Consider the following 25,880-nt stretch of genomic DNA (forward strand, 5'->3'; position numbering starts at 1 on the left):
CCTGTGCACGGACACCTAGCACCTTTGCTGACTCTTAGTGACCCAGTGCCCTCTACTGCTGCCCGCCTCCTCCCGGACCTACTGCCTGGTCCAAAATGATCCAGATTCCCTTCAAGTGTTTCCTCTCTCCTTGAACTCTGGGCTCCATTAAACAGTGGGGAGGAATAAGATTAGATTAGCTGATTTGTACTTTAGATGGGAAGCTCTGGCAAAATAATGTGTCACCCTGTTCCAGGGGCATTTGCATCTTAATGGGCAGTGCTCTGACCCAGAAGCAGAGAGGAAAGCCTTGGGTGGTGGTGAATATGCCATTAGTAAAAGGGTTGTAGAGTCGTGGGGACAGGATAGAGGAGGCTCAGCCCCGTGTGGGTGGTGAGTGAATTAGTGATTTTCAGTCTAGGATTTTTACAGAGATACCTGGTGGGAGACAGGAAGAGGATAAGTAGAAGAGAGTGGCCCAGAGACAACCCCCCACCCCCCCCATCCTTGTTTGGAGTCCAGTAGTTTCTTACAATTTTTTTTTAATGGGGAAGATTCTGCAGTAAAACCTAAGTATGAGACCTAGTGAGCTGGATGACCAATCGTTTCTAGCTTTGAGAAGCATTAATTCCCAAATACCAGGAACTCTAGACACTAAAAAAGCAAGGCCCTGATCCCTTCAAACCCCAGAACTCTTGAGGGCAGATCTACCTGGTGAAGAAGTGCTGGGGGGGGGGGAGGTGAAGGGGGGAGGACAGGGAGAAGAATGAAGCCTATAAGATGCGTCCTCCCCTGCCCTGAGGGGAGGGGAGGGTGCAATGTCGCTGCAGAGGAGGGGAAGGCAAGCCAAGGCCCAGTCAAAAAGCAGCTGGTCACCCCCAATGCGGGTGGGTTTGGACTAAGCTCTGGGGGTGCGTGTCCTCTGTATCCCCATCCACTCCCAAGCCCATATCCTTGGTCCCTGCTCCATGCCAACCTCAGGAACAGGCAGGGGTGAGCTTAGTCACTTTATTGTCCCATGACCTCACTGACAAGCACCAGGGAGCGAACTGGGCCGCCGTCACTGGGGACACACACAGGACAGGCCCAGAAACCACCTATAACAACATCCTCCTGATGCCTGGGCTGGGCCGGAGATCACATAAGGTGCTTGGACTTCTTCTGCAGACTCTCGGTGACTGACGCTAGAATTGACTTGTCATCCTTGTCTGAAAGAGCAAAGCAAGTATTTGTCAGTGTTGCTAGGGGGAAGGGAAACTCCAAATTGCTGGACTTGCAGTTAAGGCCCCCGTCTCCCAAGGTCAGCTGAGCGTGTGGGGCCAAAAGCTGCCAGTTATTCGGAACTCAATATTTGCCAGGCATTGTGCCAGTCACTTCTGTGCACTATCTCATTTAAGCCTCAAGACAGCCCCCAAGAAGTAGATGAGAAAACAGGCTCAGAGTGGTTTGCCAAGGTCACATGGCTGGACGGTGGTGGAGCCGGGGCCGTGGGCCCATGTGCTTACAACCAGAATTAAGCTGTCAGGGATTTCTCTAGCTGTGGAATGAAAGCTGGATGTCTCCCACAGTGCCTTCCCTGGCCCAGTTCTGTCACACAGTTCAGCAGCCGCCCTGGAGGCATCATCTCAGGGCCAGATACCTAGCTGAGTACTTGAGAGACAGAGCGACAGGACGTGGTCTTTCCCCGAGGAACGGGACTTACAGCAGGACACCAGAGGACCGCTGAGGAGGGTTCAGGGAGCGGCAGAGGATGAGGCTGGAAAAGTAGGTGTGGGGGACAGGGGAGACAGTGTGGGGAGCCTTGCTGCTTGGGGTTTCCTCCAGAAGATCATGGGAGAGTCAGGGAGTTTAAGTAAAAGGGAGCAGGGCAGGTCAGCTCTGCATTGGGAGAGGTCCTGCTACTAGCTGTGTGGTTGTGAAAAGAGTGTGTAGGAAGAGAAAACACTTCCCCTGCACGTACACACGTTGGGTTAGAGGTGTGGCACACCTGTGCAGAGGAAGGGTGTCCACTAGGTTCCGTTCCGTCCTCCCATTGGTGCTTCCCACCTGTCCTTATCCTAGACCAGGAGCTTTCAATCTTGGTCGCACATCAGAATCACTTGTAAAATCTCGTAAACATAAAAATTCCTTCCAGAACCCGGCCACGGAAATTGTGCCTGGCCAGTCTGGGTTAGATCCGATCACCAGTATCTTTTTCAAAGGCAAGTCTAGGCCCACTAAGGGTTGCACACTACAGTCTGCCGAGGGATTGCAAACTCCCAAGCCTGGAGGCTCCAGACATGTAACAAATGACATCGAGAGGATGGGGGAGAGGCACCGAGTACGGCCCGTTGGTGAAATGTTTACACCACCTGTTGGCAGAGTAAATGAAAAAATGCACCCCGAGACGGCCATCCTGCGCCTCTGGCCCAGATGGGACGCAGGGCCGCCTCCCCGCCCCCAGGCGGGCTCTGCGGGTGCCCTCACCGTAGACCGTGAGCGCGCAGCTGCTGCGGTCCTTGCCCAGCTCGTTCTCCACCAGCACGCTGTACTCCCCGCTGTCCTTGAGCGTGCAGGTGGGGATGACGATCGTGCACACCCCGCTGGTGGAGTTGTACCAGAACTTGGAGTTGGCCGTGATGTTGACGTCGCCCTTGTAGAGGGTCACCGTGGGCCGCGGGTTCCCAAGGAAGGCGCACGTCATGGTGCAGTCCTGGCCGCGCAGCACCGTGTGCGGCTTGAGCGGGATCAGGAAGCGCGGTGCGTGGCGCCAGTCCTTCTGCTCATACGGCTTCAGCTTGGCGCTCAGGTCCTCGACTGCGCGGGCGGGACGCGGTGGGCTGTGAGCGCGCCTGGGACCCCGGCCGATGCCCGCCCGCTGAGAGCTCGAACGCTCCCCGGAGCCCCCCAGGCCTGGGCTACATTCCCACGCCCTCTCAACTCTGGGGCCCTGACCTTACGCCGGCACCCGAGGTTCCATTCGGCCACCCTCCCACTCCCTTGTCATTCCAGGGCTCCACTATCAAAACCCAGTGCGTGGGATTTCACGCTTTTCCAGACCCAGGGGTCCTAACTTCTTTCCAGCTGCCAGCTTCCTGACCGAGCTGTTAACTTCCATCTGAGCTTTTCCAGCATCAGGTCAGCCTCCGTGGTCTCTGCTAGTCTCCATTTAGCTCTTCATTTCCAGTTTCCTGAGCTATCTCCACCCTTAGCCCCTTCCCTCCAGGGTTCCTGGACATCATCCCCAGCCCTCATCCCCGTGACCCATTGGCTCAGGGGACCACGTCTCAGCTCTGAACAGCCGGCCCGCCCCTGTCATCCCCGTCCCCAAGGGCACCCCCACCTCCACTGTCATCCCCACCCCCAAGGGTGCCCCCCACCTCCACCCCCTCAGAGTACGTACAAGGTAGTTCCTCCTCTAGGCTTCTGGATCACTACTTCTCTTCCCAGCATCCCTGACGTTAGCCTTTTCCGCCTCAGTGGTTCTCAGATTTTACCTCAAACCCCGGGTACCCCTGGCAATCCCTATGTCATCCCTGCCATCAGGGATATAACCCAAACCCCCGAGTTTCCTGACTCACTCTTGTCCTTGACGATGAGCCAGGTATCCTTGGAGTCGAGTGGGTCACTGTCACCGATTTCGTTCCGGGCCACTACTCGGAAGTAGTACTTCCTGCCAGGGAGTAACCCGGTCACCGTGTACTTGTTGCTGAAGACGCGCTCCGCTGCTGTGAACCAGGTGGGGCTGCTGGCATCCCGCTTCATGATGACGTAGTGAGCCTCACTATCCTCCTGCACGTCAGGGCTGTGGTTCCAGGTCAGAGTCACCGTGTTGGGGACCTCCTCAAACAGCTGTAGGTTTGTGGGCGGCCGCGGAAAATCTGGAACAACCACAAGGTCCAACAGCCACCCTTGGGGGCCTGAAGAACTATGCCCCACCACAGCCACCTGCCAAGCCCCATGGAAGATGAGACGGGGAATGTCCCTTCTTTGAGTCTCAGGCCGCTGGTATTTTGGAGTCAGAAAGAACTATTTCTGAGGCGTAGCTCTGCCATTTACCAGCCCTGTGAACTTGGGCAAGTTACTTATCTGTTTTTGAGACCGGTTTCCTCGTTTGCAGAATAGGGCTCACAATAACTATCACAGAAATGCTGAGTAAAGTGCTTGGCACGTAAGTAACTATTCAATAAAAGTTTATCCCTTCATCCCTTGGGAGTTTAAGGCTTTATTATAAAGCTTCTAGCCCTCACTACTATGAGCCAACTGCAATTATTAATGGACTCATTTCCATCTATCCCTCCTGATTCCCACTCATTTTCTGCTCTCTCTCTGCCATCCGTCCTCTGCATATGCCTCAAAGCTCATCAGATACGCGTGCGGAAACTGAAACAAGGATTTGGTCCTCGTTCAATGCCTCTAGGGCTTCAGGGCATTGAGAAAAAGCAGAAAGAAACCTTCCCATTAAGGCAAAGGTCAATAAAGTCTTGTTCTGTGGTGCCAGACAAGACTTCACTACCTTAAGGCCTGGCTTGGCAGCGATAGGAACTCGAGCAGCAGTGGGGAGTTATATTTTGCAGTGTGTGCAAGGATACCTCCCCAAGGCCTCTGCCTACTGTCATACCTGCCACACGCACGTGGATGTCATAGGATGCCTCTCCAAACTCATTCTGGAGCAAGATGCGGTACACCCCTGAATCAGAGCGCTTGGTGCTGTTGATGAGGAACTGAGAATGGTTTTTGCCCTTGGTGATGGTTTCTCTGCCCTTGGTGGGGATGCCGTCTTTCTGCCAGATCACGTTAGGTGGTGGTGAGCCCTGTGGGGTGACAGGAGATGGCACTGGGGTCACCCAGGTGATATTTGGGGCTCCCACTGTTGAGGAGTCTCCTGCCAGGCTCTAGTGCCAGGGTTCTGGCGAGGGGCCGAGACAGAGACTCTGATAGCTACAGCAGCCGTCTCGGTGGGCATCTGGGGGCCAGGATCTGGAACAACTCACAGAGAAGGCAGCATGGATGCAGAGGGCTGTCCCAGCACGAACCACCATGTGACTCTTCAGTCGGGCACTGAGGTCAAACTTGGGGGCAGCTGAAAGGGAAGAGACCAAGGTGGGGCCGTGGACCTCTCTCTCTCTGGAAGACTCAGCTTTAAACCTCCCCATCCAGAGCCTTTCCCAACCTCTCCTCCATGCTCTTGTTAGAGCCCATACAGACCGTTAGCAGCCCCAACACTGTGAAGCATTTATTTGTCCCTCGTCTGTCTTCCCCTATTAGTATGTAAGACTCTAGGGCAGGTCCTGTGTCTTAGTTGTTTCTGTATTTCCAACACCCCTCTTGGCACACAGTAGATACTATTTAGCATACAATGAGTGGGGGTTTTTTGGTGGGGGCGGGTCACGCCTGGCTCTGTCCAGGCACAAGTATGGACGACTTCTTGCCCATAGCATCACCCAGTTTTCCCCTGTGGGATGAGGTCCTAGGGAGGAAGGTATGGAGCTGGGATGTTGAGGCCTAAACCCCAGCTCTCTCTGCGTCCTCACCTGGTGGTGGCATGGCACGAACCCCCTCATCCAGTTCCACAGGCTCCCCAACCCCAGCCTCATTCACAGCCCGGATTCGGAAGAAGTATTTCTGCCTCTCGGTGAGGCCTCCCACTGTGTAGCAGGTGCCTGAGATGGGGATCTTTGTGCACTTGGACCACTCCTTAGTGTCTTCAGCCCGCATCTCAAGGATGTAGCCAGAAGGTGGGTCTCCCTCTGCAGGCTCCCGCCAGGCCAGGGAGATACTGGAGTTGGAGGAATCAGACACGTGCAGACCCTGCACCAGGCCTGGGGGCTCTGGGTGGCAGAGACATCCAGTCAGCCTCCCAACTCATCCGTACTCATCCCCGTGCCCATTCCCACACCCGGTACCCCTAAAACCTAGCTGTCAGCACTTCTTCCTCTGACACCCAGTTCACACCTTCAAGGCCAACCTTGCGCACTCAACAACCTCCAAGTTCAATTCTCTCGCTGGCTCAACACTTTCACCCTTGAAGTCACTACCCTCCAAATTCAACATACCCTACAGCCTCAATTTCCTTCTATTCTTTTTTTTTTTAAGGTTATTTATTTTGAGAGAGAGACAGCGAGAGCAGGGGGGAGGCAGAGAGAGAGAATCCCAAACAGGCCCTGCGCTGTCAGCCATGGGACCCCACGCGGGGCTCAAACTCATGAACCGCGAGATCATGACCCGAGCCCAAACCGAGAGTCAGTCACTCAACTGACGGAGCCACCCAGGCGCCCCATCAGTTTCCTTGTGTTCTAAAGTCCACCCTAATTTAGCCCAACCATCTCCACCGCCTCCGTTCGTGTGCGGTACCCCCATCTCATCTCCCAAACTCAGCCCCCTCCCGACCATCCACACTATACTATCCCCCTGCCCAATCCTCAGACCTGCCTCTACCACCTCGCCTAACCAGAAATGCTCAAAGTTTGATAACTTTTTTCCCACCCTGCCCAATCTTTATTTGTTGGTTTTCTCTTATGTGTGAATCCTGTCCCTCTATTAGGCTGGCAGCTCCCACAGAGTGGAGACTGTGTGGAGGGGTCATCCTGTTAGGCTTTCCCAGAGAAGAAGTCGGCTGTCTACCTCGCATCAGATAATTCTACTACGTGCTGGGGTTTGGCACCCCATACTCACTGACAGGGTCCTTGGCTACCACTGAGTTGGATGCCATACTGGGCTGTCCAGGGCCTGCCTTATTCACAGCTATAACTCGGAATTCATATTCTGTGTCTTCCAGGAGACCATCCACAGTGCACTTGGTATCTGAAATGGGAGTTTGAGGGGTTCTGAGGCCAGGGGGTCCATGAGATGGGAGACCATAGGGTGAGAGGGCATGGATTAGGGGGTGGCGGGATGCTATGAAAATCCTCAAAGGAGTTGGGGAACAGAGTATGTTCAGGGCAGCAGAAGTATACAGGTCCACCCAGCAAAGCCTCTCTTGGTCCTCCTGAGCCTCTCTCCCTAGGACCTCACCTTGGATGGGCTCCTTGTTGACCGGCACCCAGAGGCTACTGCCTTTCTTCCTCCGCTCCACAATGTAGCCGAGCACTGGGGCTCCCCCATCCTGGGTAGGGGCATTCCATGTGATGGTCATGCTGTCTTTGGTCACATCAGTCACTTGAGGCTGGGAGGCAAGACCAGGGGGCTCTGTGGGAGACAGAGGGCAGAGGTTAGGAGGGGGAGCATGTAGACATTTCCCACCCCATGTTGATCTCTGGCTCCCTCCTTAACAAAACAAAACAAAACAAAACACCTTAAACCAATGATTCTTAACTAATGTCTGGGTTTTACCTCCAGAGAGTTTAATGTAATTGGCCTGGGGGGTGGAAGCCAGGCATGAGCATGTTTTTAAAGACATCAGGTGATTCTGCGGAGCCCAGATTGAGAATCGCCAACTTGGTTCTTTCGACCCTTGTCATCCCCAAAGCCACAGTTCCTAATGTACTGTCTTGACACATGGACACATGGAGACTAGTTGGGAGGGGTGTCGCCAGAAGTTAATTAGCTTTCATAATTCAAATACCCATGTTGTCAAGGGGCTTCTTTGGGGGAAAAGTTAGAACAGATTCAAGGTTATCTCTAAAGTAACACTACTCATGGGGCGCCTGGGTGGCGCAGTCGGTTAAGCGTCCGACATCAGCCAGGTCACGATCTCGCGGTCCATGAGTTCGAGCCCCGCGTCAGGCTCTGGGCTGATGGCTCGGAGCCTGGAGCCTGTTTCCGATTCTGTGTCTCCCTCTCTCTCTGCCCCTCCCCTGTTCATGCTCTGTCTCTCTCTGTCCCAAAAATAAAATAAAAAACGTTGAAAAAAAAATTTTTTTAAAAATAAAAAAATAAATAAAGTAACACTACTCTCACTTGAATTTGGGGTGATTTCTGGAATGGAGAAACAAGTGGAGTCATTTCCCTGCAATTGAATGCAGTGCTGGACATACACACGGGGGATGTGTTGTGCATGTGATCTGACTGGGAAAAGTAGAGAATTCCTACCCAAGATAATGTTCTGCTCGTACTCCGGATTCCATCTGTCTCATCGGATAGCCACAGAGGTGACCCCACAGAATTCCCCACAGACTAGCATCCCTCACTGGCCGAAGGCCTCCATCCCGACCCCTGAGTTTCCCACTGAGCATAGGGCTATCTCACTGACCAATGGGATTTCCTGCAAACACTTCATCTGTTTCCAGAGGGTCGCTCACTCCTTCTGAATTAACCGCCAGGATGCGAAACTGGTAGGCTTTTCCCTCTTCTACCTTGTTGGTGGCAAATTTCGTGAGTTTGCTGTCCACCTCGCCTATCTTAATCCAGGACTTCTTGCCGACCATCCTCCGTTCCACTATGAACTGGGTCACAGGCCGCCCACCGTTGTCTTTGGGGGCCTTCCACTTCATGTGCACACAATTACCCGAGAGTTCCAGAAATTCCACCCGGCCCTGGGGAGGTTTCGGACGGTCTGAGGACAGAAGATAGCATCACAACAGGGACCAGGAAGGCTTTACCCCACTTGCCAGAGGTCCACCAAACTGGGGCATAGACTTCCCTCGCCCTTCTCTGTGTTCGCTGTGCCTCCTTGTAAGACTTGCCCAAAGGGTTTGATCTTTGGCCACCTGAGACTCTTACTTGCCTAGGAATAGGTGGACTGGGGACCCGGGGAGCCCCTGTCTCAGCTGATTCACCCCTTGTCCCCTTCCACACAAGATCTCCCCCTCCTCGCAGCTTCCAGAACTCCAGTGCTTTGTGATATTATGGTTCATCTTATGTTATAATTACACGTTAGCCAGTTTTCATCCCTTTTGGGTTGAGAAACAGCTGGAATACTTCCATCCCTGTATCCTCAGAGCTGAGAACACAGAAGAGGGGTTCAGTCATGCTGTTGAATTGAGTCAAAACCCAAACCTTCTCACTCCACAGCTTGATGGCATGGGCGTGTGTGTGTGTGTGTGTGTGTGTGTGTGTTGCATGTTGACCATGAGCTCACTAAGGTCAGCTCCTCATCTCTTGTATTCCAACCCATCCCCAACCCCATTCCTACCCCCTTCCATCTTTCCAGCTTCATTTTGTCCTCAACCCCATTCACCCACCCTCACTTCATGTCACTTCCAACCCCAAAACTCACGCACCAACCCCGCTTCTATCCCTAAATGCCCCTCTTTCACTTCATTTCTACCTTATTTCCAACCATGTCCTCATCTCCAAGTCAGTAACACTGGAAGGTCTGCTATGTGCTGTGCGCCCTGCTATGTGCTTTAAATTCACTTGAAATAGATGCTGAAAACAAAACTCCTGACACAACAACAACAAAAACCAAAACCAGCCCCAAATCACCCCATGGCAAATGAGAAATGGAGGCTTCAGTAGGTTCATCCGCTTGCCCAAGGCCACCTAGTGAGTAACTTAGAAAGCGGGCTTCTGGTGCAAAGCCAGCACTCAGATGCCATTCTCAACCCCCAACTCCAGCTCCCATCCCCAGCCCGCCTCCTGCCCTGAGCGCAGAGCAGCAGATGCCCTCAGCTCAGCCCAGTGGGGGGCCAGCCCTCACCCAGCACGCTGAGGTGCAGAGTGGCTGTGGCTGTGCCGTAGTCATTCTTGAGCTTGAGCAGAACGAGGCCACTGTCCTCACGCACGCAGTTGGAGATGGTGAGCAGCGCCTGGTCTTCCCCGCGCTCCATGGACACACGTTCCTCTTCTGTCACCTCCATGCCGTCCTTGTACCACGTCACTTTGGGCAGCGGCTTCGCCCGGAAGGGCACCTTGATGTTTGCCGTGTGGCCCACCTTCACAGTCACGGGGTGCGCGGCCAGCGCCTCCAGCACAGACGGGTCGATGGTAGGTGGATCTGGGGGAGGGGTGCGGCGGTAGGGCAGGCTTGCCCGGTAGGAGTGGGGGGTGGGGCGATGAGGGGTGGAGGAGATCCCATGGGGGTGGGGGAGGAGCCCTGAGCACGTGGGCCGGCCCGGAGGGGTTGAGTCTTGCCTACAGCGGGCAGTGACCTTACCTGCAATGAATACGGAGGCCTCGCTCTCTGCGCCCTTGGCCCGGAAGGTGTACTTGCCCTCGTGCTCCGGGCCCATATTGGGGAAGATGAGCTTGTGCACTGCACCCTGCTTCACGATCTGCACGCCGGGCAAGTCCGTGATCTGGGGGGGCGAGGGGCAAGGGGCGGCCATGAGTGCGAATGTATGGCCAGTCCACCCCTTCCTCCTTGGCCCCCTTCTCTAGCCCTTGCCTCGGACCTCCTTGCCATCCTTGAGCCACACGCCCTCCACCTTCTCGTCGTTCAGCACCACGCACAGTTCAGCTGGGCTCCCGGTGGCCGCATGCACGTCGGACATCCCGCTCTTCACCGTGGCCAGACGCTCTGGGGGAGAAAGGGAGCAGGTGCTGGGTGAAAGGAACTCACGTGAAAATGGCTGGTGGTGACGGCCATGGGAAGGGGCTGGGGTGCCATGTCTGTCAAAATAATTTATGATGAGCAGGAGATTTGGAAATGGTCAATGGGCGATAGGAGAATGGTCAGGGAGGGAACTGGAGCAAGTAGGTGGGAGGTTGGGGAAAAGTCCAATTAGCATTGGGAAATGGTTAATGGGGGCCTGCTCATCGGAAGATGGTCACTGGGGACTTGGGATGCTCAGTTGAAGAAGAAGAATAGATGGTGGGAGTGTAGATGGGTAGAGCAGTTGGGATGGTTAGTTGGGGTTATGCTAGACTGTGGGATGCCCAGGGTTTTTAGGAGTTGAGGGTGGTCAGGGTCAGTGGGGACTGATCAGGATTAGTGAGCAGGGGCTGGTCAAGGTCAAGGAGGATCAGATGATCAAGGCTGCTGGGGATGGCCAGAGTCTGGAAGTAAAGGATGGATAAAGCCAAGGGATTTTGGATAGGGTTCCAGACATGGGGTATGACCAGGGTCTAGGAGGTAAAGATGTTCAGGGCCTGGGAGGTCAGAGAGGGTCAGAATTTGGTAGATGGGGGTGATTAGACTGGGAAGTAGAAACTGACCATGATTTGAGGAGGCTGGAGTCAGCAGGGGGCTGATCAGTGTCCATGGCAGGGGACCACCAGGACTGGGGGGATTGGTCAGTGGGAGCTGACAGGGTGAGCACGTACCCTCCACGGTGACCACAGCAGTACTGTAGTATTCAGTGGGGTCTCCGTCCTGCATGGCCACCACGGTGTACTCGCCACTGTCACTGAGCTGTGCGTCCTCAATGACCAGCTCTGCTCGCTTGCCCTCATGGCTCATGCTGTACTTGGTGCTGCGCTCCAGCAGCCGCCCATCCTTCTTCCAGTACAGCGTCACGTCCTTGGAGGTCAGCTCACACTCAAGGCATGCACGGCTCCTCTCTTTCACACGTACGTTCTTTAGGGTTCTCACAAACTTGATGGGGATGCCTGTGGACAGATAGACTGGGATCTGCATCCAACCCCCTACATCCCTTTCTGCAGCTACATGCTGCCCTACTCCTCTTTTTGGTCCCAGAAACACAGGGACTTGTGGCATTGAATGTGTGTGCAACACGTGACCCACAGAGGTAACCGGCAGAGAGAGTCCCAGCTCTGCCCCTTACTTGCTAGCTGGCTGTATGCAATGCATTCACTCTCTGGGTCTCAGTTTCTTCATATGTAAAATGGGATAACAGTTTGCCCCCTCACAGCACTGCAGTCAATATCTCTCGTGGCCCTTTGGAACTCCAGCCATAATTGCCTTGTCTTTCTGGTGTCTGGGCCTTTATACACCTGCTGTTCCCTCTGCTGGGAATTTCCTGTCTTCATCCCCATTTGCTGAAATATGAACTCCTTTTGGTTCTTGGCAAGACTTGGCCATCACCTCATCACATCCTTTCTGACATCACTAAGTGGTGCTCCTTCTTTGGGTGCCCACAGCCTCTGTGTCTCCCACCATCACAGCCATGATGATTCCACGTTACAGGAGTCAAGTGCGGTTCCCACGTGTCACATGCCTCACGTGTAACTCTCCAAAAGAATTCTAATGTAGGAATGCAAGTGGTTAACAGTGATGTGCTATAACATATAAGGTTAGAGCCGGAAAGGCTAATAATTTCCTGACCCATGATCTCCCAGCTGGTAATAAGACCCCAGTCTTGACTCCCTGCTTAAGAACTTATGTTCCAAGTCCATTTGGTGCCTCCCCCACTACACAAGGAGTTAGTGGAGGAGAGAACCCTCTTTCTAGAACCCATCACAGGGCTTTGCAAGGAGAGATGGATGGATGGATGGATGGATGAATGGGTGGATGGGTGGATAGATGGATGACTGCCCGCATGGAGGCGGCTGGGGCATGAGGCCCACCCCTCAAGCTCTGGTCCAACCACTCACGGTCAATAGTGAGCTGGGCTTTCTGTACCAGGTCCCCCGCCTCAGCAGAGAACTCGCCGGCATCGCTGAGTCTGGCATCCTTAATCTTAAGTGTGTGGGTCAGACCATCCTCAGACACTGTGATTTCATACTTTTCATCCCTCTTCAGCTCCTTCCCGTTGAACTTCCACACAAAGTTGGGCACTTTCTTGGAGAGGCGGATCTCAAAAACAGCTGTCTGGCGCTCTGTCACCTTCATTGGTGTCATCTCTCCCAAGAACTTCAGCGGCTCATCTGTGGAAGAGTAGGAGGGGCAGTCGTTGGGCTGCAGCCCTGGTCCCTCCTGAGGGGTGGGGTGATGGAGGGGACATGAAGACTCAGGGGTCACTGGCCTCCTGTAGCCCACAATTGGGGAAAGCATCCTTCCTTTCGGTCTGCTTGTGAATCCTGGAGTCCCCTCCCATGATGGTCATATGGTCTCCTCCCCAGTAACGTTAACACAGCAATTTTAAAAGGCACTTATGTAGTTTCAGATATGTTCCAGGCACTCTTCCAGCCAGTGTGCACATAGGATGCATCTAATTCCCATATAGATAGATTTTACTATGATCTCTCATTTTACATATGGGGGAACTGAGGCAAACAGAAGTGAAATAACTTGTCCCAAATCACAAGCTTCTAAGTGACAGAAGCTGGGACCTGAACCCCAGCAGTCTAACTCTGGAGACTGTGTACTTAACCATGATGCTACACTGCCCCATGGCACTTACTGTCTCATTCTCTCCCTTGTGCCCCATGTTTCCCTCCTCCGTTAATGTCCATCCCCATGCAGTCCTCTCCTGCATGGCCCCGCCGTCCTCTCTCCCACATCCCTGGCAATTCCTCCCCTGATCTGACAGCATCCTCCTTGTTCCCCCTCATGCCCACATTCATACCCAGCACTGTGAGCTCTGCTCTCATCTTCTTGTCACCCACGGACAGGCTGTAGGTTCCTGCGTCGTTCATGTTCACATTGGTAATAACCAGCATGTACTTGGTGCCTATCTGCTTCACATCATACTTGCCTAGGGAGTACTGGATCCTCAGTGGCTCATTATCCTGTCTCATGAAATGGGTAGAAAAGCTGAGGGAGGAGTTTAGGAGGAGGCTTCCAGAGGTCCCCATTCCCCGAGGCCAGCCTGAGCTGGAGGGTACGACGTCTGCCTCTCTAAGATCCTCAGACACACCAGAGGCCCCCGAGATCTCTTTAGCCACATCATCTAGCTAAGAGGGACCCTGGGTCCCTGCCTCCCTTGAGACCTGAACTCTTAATGTTATCTTCAGGACTACCTAACTCATCCTTTTCAGATGGGTAGACTGAGGTACGGAGAAAGGAAAGTAAGTATCTCAAATCAAACAGCAAAGTGATGAAACAGCTAAGAATAGAGCCCAGCTCCCAGTCAGTTTCAATCATCCCAGGAGGCATCAGCCTCTTGCTGGAATAGAAGAGGGACCTGGTTGACGGATAATGAGAGTGTCTGTGGAGGGAGGAGGTGCAGAGAGGAAATGATATTGCCAGGGCAGGCCCTGCCTAGGTGTCCCCTCCCCACCTTCATCCATATCATCTTGACATTGGGGTCCTTCAGCTCCATGATGCACTCAAAGACCACAGTGGTGTCAATCTTGGTCTCTATGTCTTCCAGGGGCTTCAGAATCCGGATGGTCTGTGAGATTGTGATAATAAAATGGCGGGTGTCAGGGACATCTGGGGCCTGCCCAGTCTGTTAACCCAATTCTGGAGGAGCTCCTTAAAGGTTTGGGGAGAAATGACTAGGCTGATTGGACAGCTGTGCCTCCCCCAACCTCCTGCCACTGCCTGCCTGCAAGATTTAGGGGCAGATAGATATGATGGACCATGAGAAAGGAACTCCATTCATGGAATAGTCACCATGGACCATGAGAAAGGAACTCCATTCATGGAATAGTCACAATGTACCTGGGCCCATTACATAAGTCCTCTAATTCCAGCGTAGATGCTCAATAATTGTGAGTCAGTTGAGTGAATGCATGATGACAACACAAAAACATATGAAAGAGGAAAGTAGAAATTTCATTTTGCAAATGAGAAACTGAGGGGCAGTTCACACAGTTAATAAGGCAGTAGAACTGGGACTTGAACCCAGGTCTATCCTACTCCAAAGCCTATGCAAACACATTTGAGGGTAGTGGGGAGAGAAGTAGAGATCCTTTCTTGCTCTTGCCTTTGAGCATGTGTGGACAGGGTGGAGAGACCTTGCCACTGGGAGACACACAGGCACCAGCACTTTCGGAGAGACCCAGACCCCTGCCTGCAGACCCCTGCCCCTCTATGGTCACTGACCTCCACCTCCACTTTCTTCATCTCTTTGAGCTTCTTGAGCAGCCCCCGGAAATCAGTGAAACCATACTCCATGCAGACCTTCTCAAAGTCCTTCTTGGGTACCTTGGACAAAATCTCCAGCATCTCTTTCTCACCTATCCCCTTCTTCTGCTTCTTCTTGGGAGCAGGGAGTCCCCTGGGAGGGGGTGGGCACCAAGCATGGGCTCAGCACCTCCCTCTGAAGACAGAGGGAGGCTCTCCTAACCTTGAGATTCCCTTCCCTAATTCATGGGTTCTTGGAGCCTGGGCCATTAACTCAGGGCCCCAAAGGCCTTTGAGAAGTTCTGGCCTGGAGGGTGGAGGGACAGTACCCTGGGGAGAGGAGCCTCCCAGCCTCACCTCTTCTTCAACATCTTTTTGAAATCCATTTTTTCATGACCTGAAGACAGAAAAGGGGACAGGGTCAGACAGAGGAGTCTGATCCCTACAAAGAAAGACCAGGAAGAGGGAGCTGGCTCACCTTCTGTCACCAGCAAGGACACAGTGTAGATGGCATCTGCATGGTCATTGCTTGCAATGCACTTGTAGTTGTCAGAGTCATCGGAGGTCAGTGGCTCCAGCTGGATCAGAGTCAAGCCATTAGTGGGGGAGTGAGGAGGACCCCAGGGAGACTTTCTGTGAGGAGGGGGAGTGGGGCTGAGTGTGGGTATATGTGTGGAGGACTGAGCAGCCTCTATGATGTGGAGGTTCCAGGGAGCCATCAGTGTGAGTGTGTGTGTTTGTAGCCTGATTCTTCACAGGATTCTCCCTCTTGACTGTGAGCTAGACGACAGGGATTTCCTCTGAGTTGTAACTGTGTGCAGTTTCTGCCACTAGGCTGAGTGTTCCTTCCTTTAACACATATTTACTCCTTTGTACAGGTGCCGGACTGAGCCTGAGGAAACCGGTGAATTAGGCTGAGGAAACCGGTGAATGTTGGTATCTGCAACATGGCACTCACAGCCCAGTGGGGTCTCGGAATGAATGACTTTGTAAAGGGGTGGCCAGTAGGGGGACCTTGGGGCAGCCTGTGTGTACTATGTGGGGCTAAGGGTCCAGTAATGGGGCCACTGGGAGAAGGAACGTTCTGTATGGTGGGGAGAGGGGAGGCTTCACAATGGTATGTCCTCGCAGGACCAATTGGGACATGTTTCCCCATGACCCATCTCTCCTTTTCCTCAAGGGTCTGGAACCGGAAGTTGCAGAAGCTGGTTAGATCTAAGGATGATCAGCTCTTGGCCAGAGTCTTCTAGAAGTGTCCCCTGAAGAGCCCAGGAACCCTGACCTTCACCCCTTCGCTAGGATCAGTTCCTCCCTTGGTGCCCGGCCGCCCTTATTTAACCTGGCTCCACCCACTACGGCCACGCCCCCTTCTAGCCACGCCCATAGCCTTGGCCTCCCTTCCCTTTTGGCTCTCTCACCTTCTGGAAGAGATGGGTCTCCTGCCCCTCCTTGGCTTTGCCCTAGCTCTGCTTCGCCTCACCCCTAATTTTGGTCTCCTGCCCACTCTAGCAACACCCCAACTCCTGATTCGGCCTCTCTTATCCTGCCCCTCCTCTAGGGCAACGACAGCTTCTTTCCCCAGGGCCCTTCTTGGTTCGTTCAGTTGTGGCTCTCTCGTCAGTGATGGGGCCGGCGGCATGCCCTGGGGTCCCTGCCTCTGGCCTCGTCCGTAACTGGCTCTCTGGCTCGGGTCCCCGCACCTTCAGCACGTGCTCCTTGTTGATGCTGTCGTAGAACATCTTGGCCGACTCCTTGATGGGGATGCCGCTCTCCCTCTTCCAGGAGATGTTGGGTTTGGGGTTCCCCTGCACCCGGGCTCGGAACACAGCTTTATCCCCTGCAGTGGGCACGTGACACAAGTTCACCTCTTAGCCTCCAGGTCGGACCTTCGGACCCTGCCTCCTCCCAGGGGTCTCATGTCCACCCCGGCAGGCGAGCGCCCCTGGGCCGGGGGCCGCCAGTGTTTGCATTACTGGGGGACAGTGGGGTCGTGGTGCTGATTGGGGCACCGGGAGAAGAACAGAAAGCAGCCAGGGGTTTGGGGACACACGGGGAGCGACACACCCTCGGGCGCGGTGACCGGGTGAGGCTTCTCCACGAACTCGGGGACGCTCTCGCCTGCAGGGATGTCAGTACTCCGAGTCACCAAGCTGAAGAACTCTACAGTGCTCGAGGACTTCCTTGTCACGACTTCCTCTGTGGCGACAGGCAAGAGGTCAGAATGGGCCTGAGACTGGAGGATTGGCCTTTTCTTGAGGGGACGGTGGAGCATTTTAGGGCCGCGCGGGGACTTTGGCCAGAAAAGGAGGACCTTTAGTCAGTCGGTCGTTGTGTTATGGCACGTTTCAGCCACCAGGGGGAGCGACCTCCTCTTCCAGGCCTCTGGTCAATCACGTTTATCGGGCCACGTTACGGGGTCCCAATTGTTTTCTTTTCTTTTTCTTTTTTCCCAACCTTTTTCTTTTTTAAAAAGGAGATTTATTTTGATGGGGGTTTCTTGGCCTCTTGGGCTTCTCTCCTGGAAATCCTAGTCCCCCAGCAGCCTTAAGAGGGGCCCGGTGGCTTAGTTGAATTCTGCTGTCTGCCTTCCCCCTAGCCCTTCTGTGGTTTAGCATTCATTGCTATGGGAGGAGCAGTGATTCTTGAGCCAGGGACAGGAAACATTCCCAGCCCAGAGGGGCTATGGGTGGGAATCTCCTTATCTGAGAGAGCATATTCAATGCAGTCATGTAATTTTATGTTTGGAAAATGAAAAGTTTTTTCAGCACAAACTACAGACCGTCTTGTTGGCTAGTGAGCTGACAGTTAAAAACAATTTCTCTGATTCACAGAGCGCGTTCCTTTTGTCAGGAACCGTGCTAAACACAGTTCGGAGGTTATGTTATTTAATCCTCACAATACTCCAGCAAAGTAGGTGCTTCTTTATCCCCACTAGCCTGAAGGACTGAGATGAGAAAAACGTGTTCCGACGCACTTTTAAGTAGCCATCAGAAGGGTCAAACAAGCAGTGTGCAGGCTGCCCGTAACCTGCAGATGTTTTAATCTCTACAATGGTCAAACAAAAAGTAGCCCTACATCTAAAAAAATGAGAGATTTCACATAAAAATGCACATTTCTGGATTCTCAACATGGAGCTCATACCCCCCATATGGCAACGATGGGGGGCAGTGAATAGCGGCTGCCCCTTGAGGTGGGGGATGTCCTCTGCAGTTCACTTCGGTCTTTTTTTCTGCATTTATATTCCGTGCCTGGACCCTGCTGGCCAGTGGTTTTAAACTCTGGCTACATGCTAGAATCTCTGGAGAGCTTGAAACACACACACACACACACACACACACACACACACACACACCCATACACCTGATTTAGCAGCTGGGTGAGACTTATGTATCGCTATTTTTTTTTTCATTCCCCTTCCTTGCTCCCCGCTACACTAAGCCAATCGAATATGCAGCCGGGGTTGAGAATCACTGCTATCATCACGTAAGTTTGCAACTTCTGGTCTTGAGCCCCAGCTGTTCCACTTGCCTGGCCTCACTGACCAGGAGGGGTTGGGATAGAGTGTTCATCTGGCCCTGACCTCTGTGCACGAGGACTTTGAGGGACTGTGTCCCTCCAGGACTTTGAGGGAGGGGGCAGTGACTGGGAGGGGATATTGGATACTTTGGCCTCTGGCCATCTTTTAATCTCTTTTCACTAGAGACATGACTGAAACAATCTGTTCTGCTCTGAGACCATTTCTCAGCTTTCCCTTGGATCTGTTTTGCCCCAAGTCCGGTCCCCAAGGGTTGAGAGCCTGGAAGCTTAGGTCACTTGTTTATGTCTTCATCCTCTCCACTGGCAGCTCCAAATCTCCTATTTCTGAAGTGGAGCAGGGTCAGCATTACTCACATCTAGATAAGGTAGCTACTTCCCTAGCTTCCTCCATGTCTGAAATTCTGCCATCAGAGATACATCCATTTGCTTCGGGCTCTGATCTCCTCAAGCAATTAAGTTCATCAATTACTCACACACATGCATGTGACTGACTTTCCTAAGCTGTTTGCCTGGAGATCGGATCTATGGGTAAGCATCCCACTGGCTGAAGCTTTATCAAAGTACAGATTAGAAGCACAGGTTAGGAGAGGGTTGTCCTTTGTATATTGGGCTCCTGAGGGGCCCAGAACTCGTAACGGCTGAGCGCCCACCCCCGCCCCTCGCCCCGTCGCCGCCCAGAGGCTGGATCTGGAGAAAGAAAGGCTGCCCTTTCCCGATTTCCCCTCCCATCCACTCTACTTGCCTCCCACGATCCTGGTTGTCTGGGAGAAGGTCTGCACGTGGGTGGTGGAGCTGGAGAACTCCATGGACACGTGCTCCTGCAGCATCTGCTCGTGGTGAATGGTCGTCATGGTGACAGCAGGCGTGGGCACTCACCTGGGAGGACCAGGGAGAGGATGAGGCCGTGAAGGAAGGGCCTAGGAGGGAGATCCAGAGTTGCTCTTCTGTGTGTGTGTGTGTGTGTGTGTGTGTGTGTGTGGCGGGGGGAAGACACGGGGCAGGTGAACACAAGGGGAGACGACTGTGCACAGGAGAGAATGAGGAGAAGTAGGGCAGCAAGCTTCTCTCGGGCCGTTTTCTTCCCATTGTATCTCACCTTCCCAGGCTGGTTACAAGGACCAGTGGGCCTGTCACCCACCAAGTAATCGCAAACCATTCCAAGTTCTCAGGGGGAGAGAATGTAGGGCTGAGATTTACCCAGGGGGAGCTGGGGATTCGTATTCATAGCTACTTGGAACTAGGGAGGCAGTGTTAGCTGTCTCATCAGGAGGCAATGAGGTCAGACCTAAGAAGGAACTTCCTGACTAAGCCATACTGCAGTGGGCCTTGGAAGGAAGCTGGGGATTTTCCTCCTGTGCCCTGGGGACCCCTGGCATCAGTGGAACGCTAAGACGGATAGCTGAGAGTGTGTGTCTGCAGCCCTGCTTTCACTTGTGACTCCATAAAGACAGAGGCTGAGGTTTCCTTTCATTTTTTTTTTCTTTAAAAAAAAATCAGTAACTCGATCTCATCGTTAATACGTGAAACACCATCCACATCCATATGAAGAGGCCCCCTCCTGAGCCCCCATCTCCCGGCCCTCCCCCCGACACGAACCACCCACCCGTGGTCGCTCAGCAACTTCTGGAGCTCCTTCATGCAGAGACACGTATGTTTTTGTCCTCGTCCCCTCTTTACACTTCAGGCACACACTCTCCGCTATTCCGCCCTTTCTCTTTCACGGAATCCATCTTGGAGATCTCTCTGTATGGGTTCACGAGGGTTCTCCTCGTTCTAACAACTACACAGTATTTCCAAGAATGGACGTTCCTACCATTTTTGTTTAAACCAGCACGGCAGTTTTCCACCTACACTTTGTGTGTGAGGAAACTGATGTCTGCGAGAAATAACCTGTCCAGGGTCACTCAGCCTGGAATCCCGGCCTCCTGATTCCCAGTCCACTGCCCTTCTGAAAAGGGCCTTGTTCTGGGCAGGAAGGTGGAGGCTAAACTTTATCTCCCCCACCCCCCCCCCCGTATCTCTGCCTGGCCTATTTCCACCTCTGAGTTCTGAGACTGTCACCAGCTAGACCCCAAGAGCTGACCTTTACTGCTCACCTGCTTGGTTCCACTGACCTTTGTCCCACATTCTTCCTTAAACTCTTCTTTATTTTTAATACGAAATTTATTGTCAAATTGGTTTCCATACAACACCCAGTGTTCATCCCAACAGGTGCCCTCCTCAATGCCCATCACCCACCCTCTTCAATGCCCATCACCCACCCACCCTCCCCTCCCTCCCACCCCCCATCAACCCTCAGTTTATTCTGTTTTTAAGAGTCTCTTATGGTTGCCTCCCTCCCTCTCTCTTTTTTTTTCTCCCCCTCCCCCATGGTCTTCTGTTAAGTTTCTCAGGATCCACATAAGGGTGAAAACATATGGTATCTTTCTCTGTATGACTTATTTCCAGCTTATCTCTTAACTCAGGCAAAAGACCTGCGGGGCAAAATATCCTGTGATGGAAACTGAACCCCAAGCAGTAACAACTGCCTGGACAGGAGCTCTGGTGGCCCAGACCACCCAGACCAGTTTAAGCTTAACACCTACCCTGACTCACACCTGTGCAGACGGACCCTGGCGTGGCCTACAGTTACCTTTACCTCCTCGTGATACTAAAATCTCCACCCAACGAGCCTCAGCCTCATTTACGTTACAATGTACGTATGGGCATGTTTCCTTAAGGAACAGGTGTTGACCTTCTGCTCGCCTGTACATGCGACGACATGGCTCCCCGTCTAAATGTTCATCCTAAATAAAAGAAACCTACTCACCCTCGTTCAGGGAGTCACGACTTTGGAAGATTTTCCCCACGATCTCATTTGCTGCAAATAAAGTTTCCTTCGTGCGATTACCCACCTGTAGGTTCTACCTGGGACCCCCCCACCCCCAAGGAGCGAATTCACACGAGTTAGCTTACTCTCACTGTCCTGCTCTGGGCTCCGAAGGTAGCAGGTTCTGCACCCTTCTTGAAGAAAGAGGGGAGCCTTACCTTTGCGTGACCTGTCCCTCCTAACCCTTGAATGCTGTGTCCAGGGCTTTGGGGGTGCAGCTACGCCTGGGCTGTAGGCGGGCAAGTCTCCTTCTTTTGTCCCAACAGTGGAGTCACCGGTCCCTTAAATGTCTGGCCCCTTGGGGGCGATCCCTTACTGAGCCTCCACAGCTGCCCCAGCTAGATTGGCACGCTGCTCTGGTGGGGGAGGGGAGGGGGGAAGTAAGGCTGGAGCCAAGGCTGGAGGAAATGCTGGGGACCAGGCGTGTGGGCAGGAGACTGAGGGTGGTGGTCCAGGCTTACTTTTCCTGTTCTCTTTCGCCAGAGGTTTTGGTTCTCACTGCTGGTGGGCGGGACCTCGCTGAGCTGAGGGGCTCAGGGTAGCGTGTGTGTGTGCGCACACGCACATACATACACATATGTACATGTGTGCACAGTCCAGTGGGGCCGGAGTCAGGGAAGTCTGCCACTTCGCATACATCCAGGGGGCACCGTTCATGTCGGACTCTATGTGTGGTGCCTGCACGGCTTAAGTGGCCTCACAGGGCCACCCTGGAGGAGGAGATAGACATGTTAGCTCCCCTCCCCCTTCCCACTCCTATAGCTCAATCCTTCTCTAATCCAGGTAGAGGGTAAGAGGGCCTACCCTCCTGTTGGAGGATGGCTGGAGAGCATGCCCATCCCCCGCTCTGGGACCTGCATCCCAGCTGTTCGAAGCCCCTCCCCGTTCTTTCCTTATTGTCTGCACGCTTGGGACAGTCTACCAACACACATGAGGTTCTGGTGCTTTGTAAGGACTCACTGGTGGGTCAGCAGCCCTGCCCTGGATCCTCCCATGCCCTGGAGTGACCCCCGCCTGCCAGCAGCAGCATCACAGCTACTTTTGCTGCATCCCTGAGGGCAGGGGTAAGAATAGAGCAGGAGTGTCCCGGTGGCTCAGGATCTGAGCCCTGGGGCAGAGTCCCTGGGCGCTTTGGGGGGGGAGGCTACTGTCAGCCCAGGCCTTATAAGGGAAACGTCCAGGTTGCAGCTGCTATTGGGACCTGTAGGGCTCATGGGATAAGTGGGCTGGCCTACAGGGTGGAGCCTGGGTGTGACCTGAAAGTCTCCCTGCCCGAGCCTTGGCCTCTCTGGCCCATCTGTCGGAGCTGGTGGCCTTCCAGACACTTTGCCTTCTCTGGAAGCCTCCCATACCTGTCCTTGAGGCTCCTCATGGTCCAGGCCTCCTGGATGGGTTGGAGGTGAGGGTGCAGGAGACCCTGCCAAAATCAAATGGATTTGGCCCATACTTCCAATCTCCACAGGGGGCACTAGGGAGCTGGAGGGTGTGCCTCTGCGTGTGTGTGCGCGCGCGCGTGTGTGTGTGTGTGTGTGTGTGTGTGTGTTGTGTGAGCGTGTGCATAGAGGGCGCACAGAGACCAGGCGCTAGGGACCTTGAGTGTGTGTGTGTGTATGTGTGTGTGTGTGTGTGTGTAGAGGATGCACAAAGACCGGATTACAGGGAGGCAGGGAGGGGAGAGGCAATTATACGGACGCAGGAGGCTAGTTTTGCTCAAAATGCTCCGTTTATTGCTCTATTCAATGACCACGAGCAAATTATAAAAAGACACCAAATGTCTCTGTCTGCCGTGGAATAAATATTTAAAGTCAGCAATAAAAACACGTGGCTCCAAGATAACACATGTTGCCAAGAGTCATGCACGCCCGACTGACGGGCTCTCAACACACGCATGGACACAGGAACACACGCAGAGCTACACGCAGCGAGACTTCTGGGAAGGCTTTCCCACGGTGACACAGAAAAGTGTTCCACACGGATCTGGGGCCCAGACCCCACCCCACCCTTAGAGCTCCCTCTTCTCCCACCCCCCACCAGGGCTCAGGTCCTCTGGGTTCACAGCCCCCCTCTGTCCCCTGCTTCCTCAATGCCTCACAGGCTGGTCACTGCCTCCTGAAGGCATCTGACACCAAGAGGTCATCCTGGCTGTGATACTCCCCCCACCCCAACCCAGAGACCTCTCACCCAGCTGAGATCTCTCGGCCCATTCCTCAGGTGCTCCCCATCCCGAGCTCAGTAACTGGGGCAAAATGCAATCTGCCAGGTGGGAAGTGGGGGTGGGGGCCCAGGGCAGGCGCCTCTGCCTGGGCTACTGTGGGGCTGGAGCTCATCACCCCTTTCCCCGGGCCGAGGAGACACAGTGTCCGGTACAGACAGCAGAGATGGACGGACAGACAGACACGCTACAGCGGGACGCTTGCGGCACAGAAACGTTTTGGATCAAGTAGCAATGGAACTATCATTAAAAACTGAGGCCCCAGGTCTGCATGGCATGGGTCAGGCCCCGGGGCCCCAGGCCTGGCCTGGCACATCCCTCTCCCACCCTGCCCCAGTCCCCAGTATGTACAGTAGGAAGAGCTATGTCGGGGAGCAGGGGCCAGGCCAAGGCTGCCGGAGGAGGGAGGAGGAAGGAACAGACTAGAGAGAAGGAAGCAGGAGGGGCAGGGACGGGGGGCAGGCGGGGACCCGAGGCAGGGCCCCGCATGTAACCGGGGGGAGGGCCCAGACTCAGGTTGGGCGGTGCCCAGAGGACCTCGGGGCAGGAGCGCAGTCACTCTGGGGACTGGCGTGACAGCTGCTTCTCGTAGAGGCTCATGACATGGTGTACAAACTGGTATTGCTCACATGTCTGGATCATGCCGCCCCTGCGGGCAGAGATGCACAGCGGAGACGGGATGGTTGAGAGACGACGGGCTGCGGGAGGGTGCCCCCAAACCCACGACTGCCCATCATTCGCGAGAGGCCTGGTCTTTGTGTAGCGCGGAGGGGTCAACCCTTGCCAGCCACGTCCCTCTGCTCCTTCCTGTCCCGCCCAGCTCTGGCACACACAGCAGGGACAGAGAGGACGTGCCCCACCACCCCTCCCTCCTCGACCCCCCTCCCCAGCTGGGTTCCTTTCTCCTCCTCATCCGGCCAGCAGCTGTCTGGATCCAGCTCCTCTCCCCATCTGTGTCCTCCACTCCCCATCGGCCAGCACGTCCATGTGCCATGGGTCCTCCTGCCCCGCACCCCACGCGTGCCTCAGTCTCTCCCCATGCACCGCCCCCCCTCCCCGCCGTGCACGGGCCGACCTGTCCTGACGGAGCTGGCACGTGGTCTTAAGGATGTCCACCACTCCCTCCTGCCGCAGCTGCTGGCAGCAGATGCTGGTGGCGATGAAGCAGCCCGTCCTCCCAATCCCTGCACTGAGGGCAGAGGGGACGCTGGGGTAAGGAACGGACCGGCGTGGGGAGCAGGGAGGGTGCGCTGCCCTGGTGGGTGGCTGGGAGGACCCACCTGCAGTGGACGACGATGGGGGCGCAGCGGGGCCCCTCCTGCCGGGCGGCCTCCTCCACCTCCCGCACCAGGTGCAGGAGTGGGGGGGCCCGGTCTGGGGTCTTCTGGTCGGGCCAGGACGTGAACCAGTAATGCTTCAGGCCTCGCTCTTCGGTCCCGCTCTGTCCAGGAGACAGAGACCCACCCCAGATACATGTGAACTCTTAGAGTCCCCAATGCAGCCCAAAGTTGGGAAGGGAGCAGCGAGAACACAGTGGGGAGACCCCGGCGTGGGACCCACGGCCTCTGCCACCTACACCGTGCTGCTCGTATTGCTCAGTGGCATCAGAGACCCACAGCCAGCTTGGTAGTGGAAGCTGCTCAGTGACAACTGGTCCTCCCTGGTCCGTTCTGCCCCAACAACTCCAGGGTCCTCCAAGAGAGGCAGGGAGTCCCTCTCCAATCTGCTCCTGTCCTCTGCTCCCTTATCTTAAACAGCCGGGTCACCCCTCAGTCTCATGACCCAGAGCCTGGGGGCTCTCCCGCTCACGTCACTACGCTTCGCCTGCCACCACCCCCAAGTCTTGTCAGTGTTCTTGCCTCTCCACCAGCTCCACCTCCGCTTCGCCCTTTATCGTGTCTCCACCGTCTCTCCCTCCCCCCTGACTGCTCTATCCCCACAGTGGCCAAACGTGGTCCATGTGCAGCACAGATCTGGACACGCTGCTCTCCTGCTCAGAACTCTCCAACGGCCCTTGTTGCTCTCCGAATAAAACCCACTCTCCTTAGTCTTCAGTCTGGCAAATGAGACACACTGTATAGGACCTAGCCCTCCAGGCCCGTCTCCTACCCCTGAACACGGGTAGTACTCAATCTGGAGTGCTTCTGCACTCCAGATGGTTTGTACATAAAACCTCTGCTGTGTGCGCGCGCGCGCGCACACACACACACACACACACACACACACACACACAGAGCTATTCCATCTTCCGTGCCTTTCTTTTTAACTTTTTTCTCTGCCTGGAATGTTTTCTCCCTTGTTTGCCCCTAGTCAACTCCTACTCATCCTGCCAACTCCATTCAGCACCACCACTTCCAGGAAGCCCTCCCTGAACACCCTAATGGAGTGGCCTTCTTCTATGTTCTTGCCAATCTCTAGCCTGGTACTTACCATTAGGGGTGCTCCTTTAGGAGAGAGTCCAGGCTTTGGACAGTCTGTGTTCCCAGTACCCACCCAGAACCAGGCATAGGGAGGCTTCTTGTAGAGACTCATGGACTCATGGACAAAAGTAAATACTCCCCACGGCAGTG

At 54.4% G+C, this 25,880-nt stretch overlaps 2 protein-coding genes across 3 annotated transcripts in view; both read right to left on the reverse strand.

Moving 5' to 3' along the window:
• Positions 1 to 1,116: 1,116 nt before the first annotated feature.
• Positions 1,117 to 19,208, reverse strand: IGSF22 (immunoglobulin superfamily member 22). Its single transcript, XM_043580779.1, has 21 exons — positions 18,972 to 19,208; positions 16,757 to 16,888; positions 16,393 to 16,529; positions 15,171 to 15,270; positions 15,050 to 15,089; positions 14,672 to 14,846; positions 13,902 to 14,015; positions 13,248 to 13,410; positions 12,334 to 12,606; positions 11,104 to 11,388; positions 10,233 to 10,357; positions 9,995 to 10,136; positions 9,539 to 9,835; positions 8,150 to 8,452; positions 6,634 to 7,146; positions 5,493 to 5,789; positions 4,953 to 5,041; positions 4,580 to 4,772; positions 3,540 to 3,839; positions 2,446 to 2,775; positions 1,117 to 1,187 (listed from the first exon to the last, which is right to left on the reverse strand). Exons 1-21 carry the CDS (start codon positions 19,078 to 19,080, stop codon positions 1,117 to 1,119), a joined length of 4,188 nt encoding a protein of 1,395 aa, XP_043436714.1. The 5' UTR covers positions 19,081 to 19,208.
• Positions 19,209 to 22,799: 3,591 nt separating this feature from the next.
• Positions 22,800 to 25,880, reverse strand: part of PTPN5 (protein tyrosine phosphatase non-receptor type 5) — a 55,695-nt gene continuing 52,614 nt past the window's right edge. Inside the window, exons 13-15 of one of the 2 annotated variants that reach the window (XM_043580780.1) lie at positions 24,591 to 24,751; positions 24,386 to 24,499; positions 22,800 to 23,959 (exon numbers count right to left, since the gene is read on the reverse strand). In XM_043580780.1, coding sequence (XP_043436715.1) covers positions 23,866 to 23,959; positions 24,386 to 24,499; positions 24,591 to 24,751 — 369 coding nt within the window. In that variant the 3' untranslated portion in view covers positions 22,800 to 23,865. The remainder of the gene's footprint in view (positions 23,960 to 24,385; positions 24,500 to 24,590; positions 24,752 to 25,880) is intronic. The other variant, XM_043580781.1, reaches the window with a different exon arrangement.

Source organism: Prionailurus bengalensis, chromosome D1 (assembly GCF_016509475.1).
Source record: "Prionailurus bengalensis isolate Pbe53 chromosome D1, Fcat_Pben_1.1_paternal_pri, whole genome shotgun sequence".
NCBI lineage: Eukaryota > Metazoa > Chordata > Mammalia > Carnivora > Felidae > Prionailurus > Prionailurus bengalensis.

Excerpts from the sequence above, each read along its gene's own strand:
- IGSF22 (XM_043580779.1), bottom strand. The coding sequence starts at position 19,080 with ATGACGACCATTCACCACGAGCAGATGCTGCAGGAGCACGTGTCCATG. Across the intron at positions 15,090-15,170 it reads GTCCTTGCTGGTGACAGAAG|GTCATGAAAAAATGGATTTC; the intron begins GTGAGCCAGCTC and ends TTCTGTCTTCAG. Across the intron at positions 3,840-4,579 it reads CATCCACGTGCGTGTGGCAG|ATTTTCCGCGGCCGCCCACA; the intron begins GTATGACAGTAG and ends TGGTTGTTCCAG.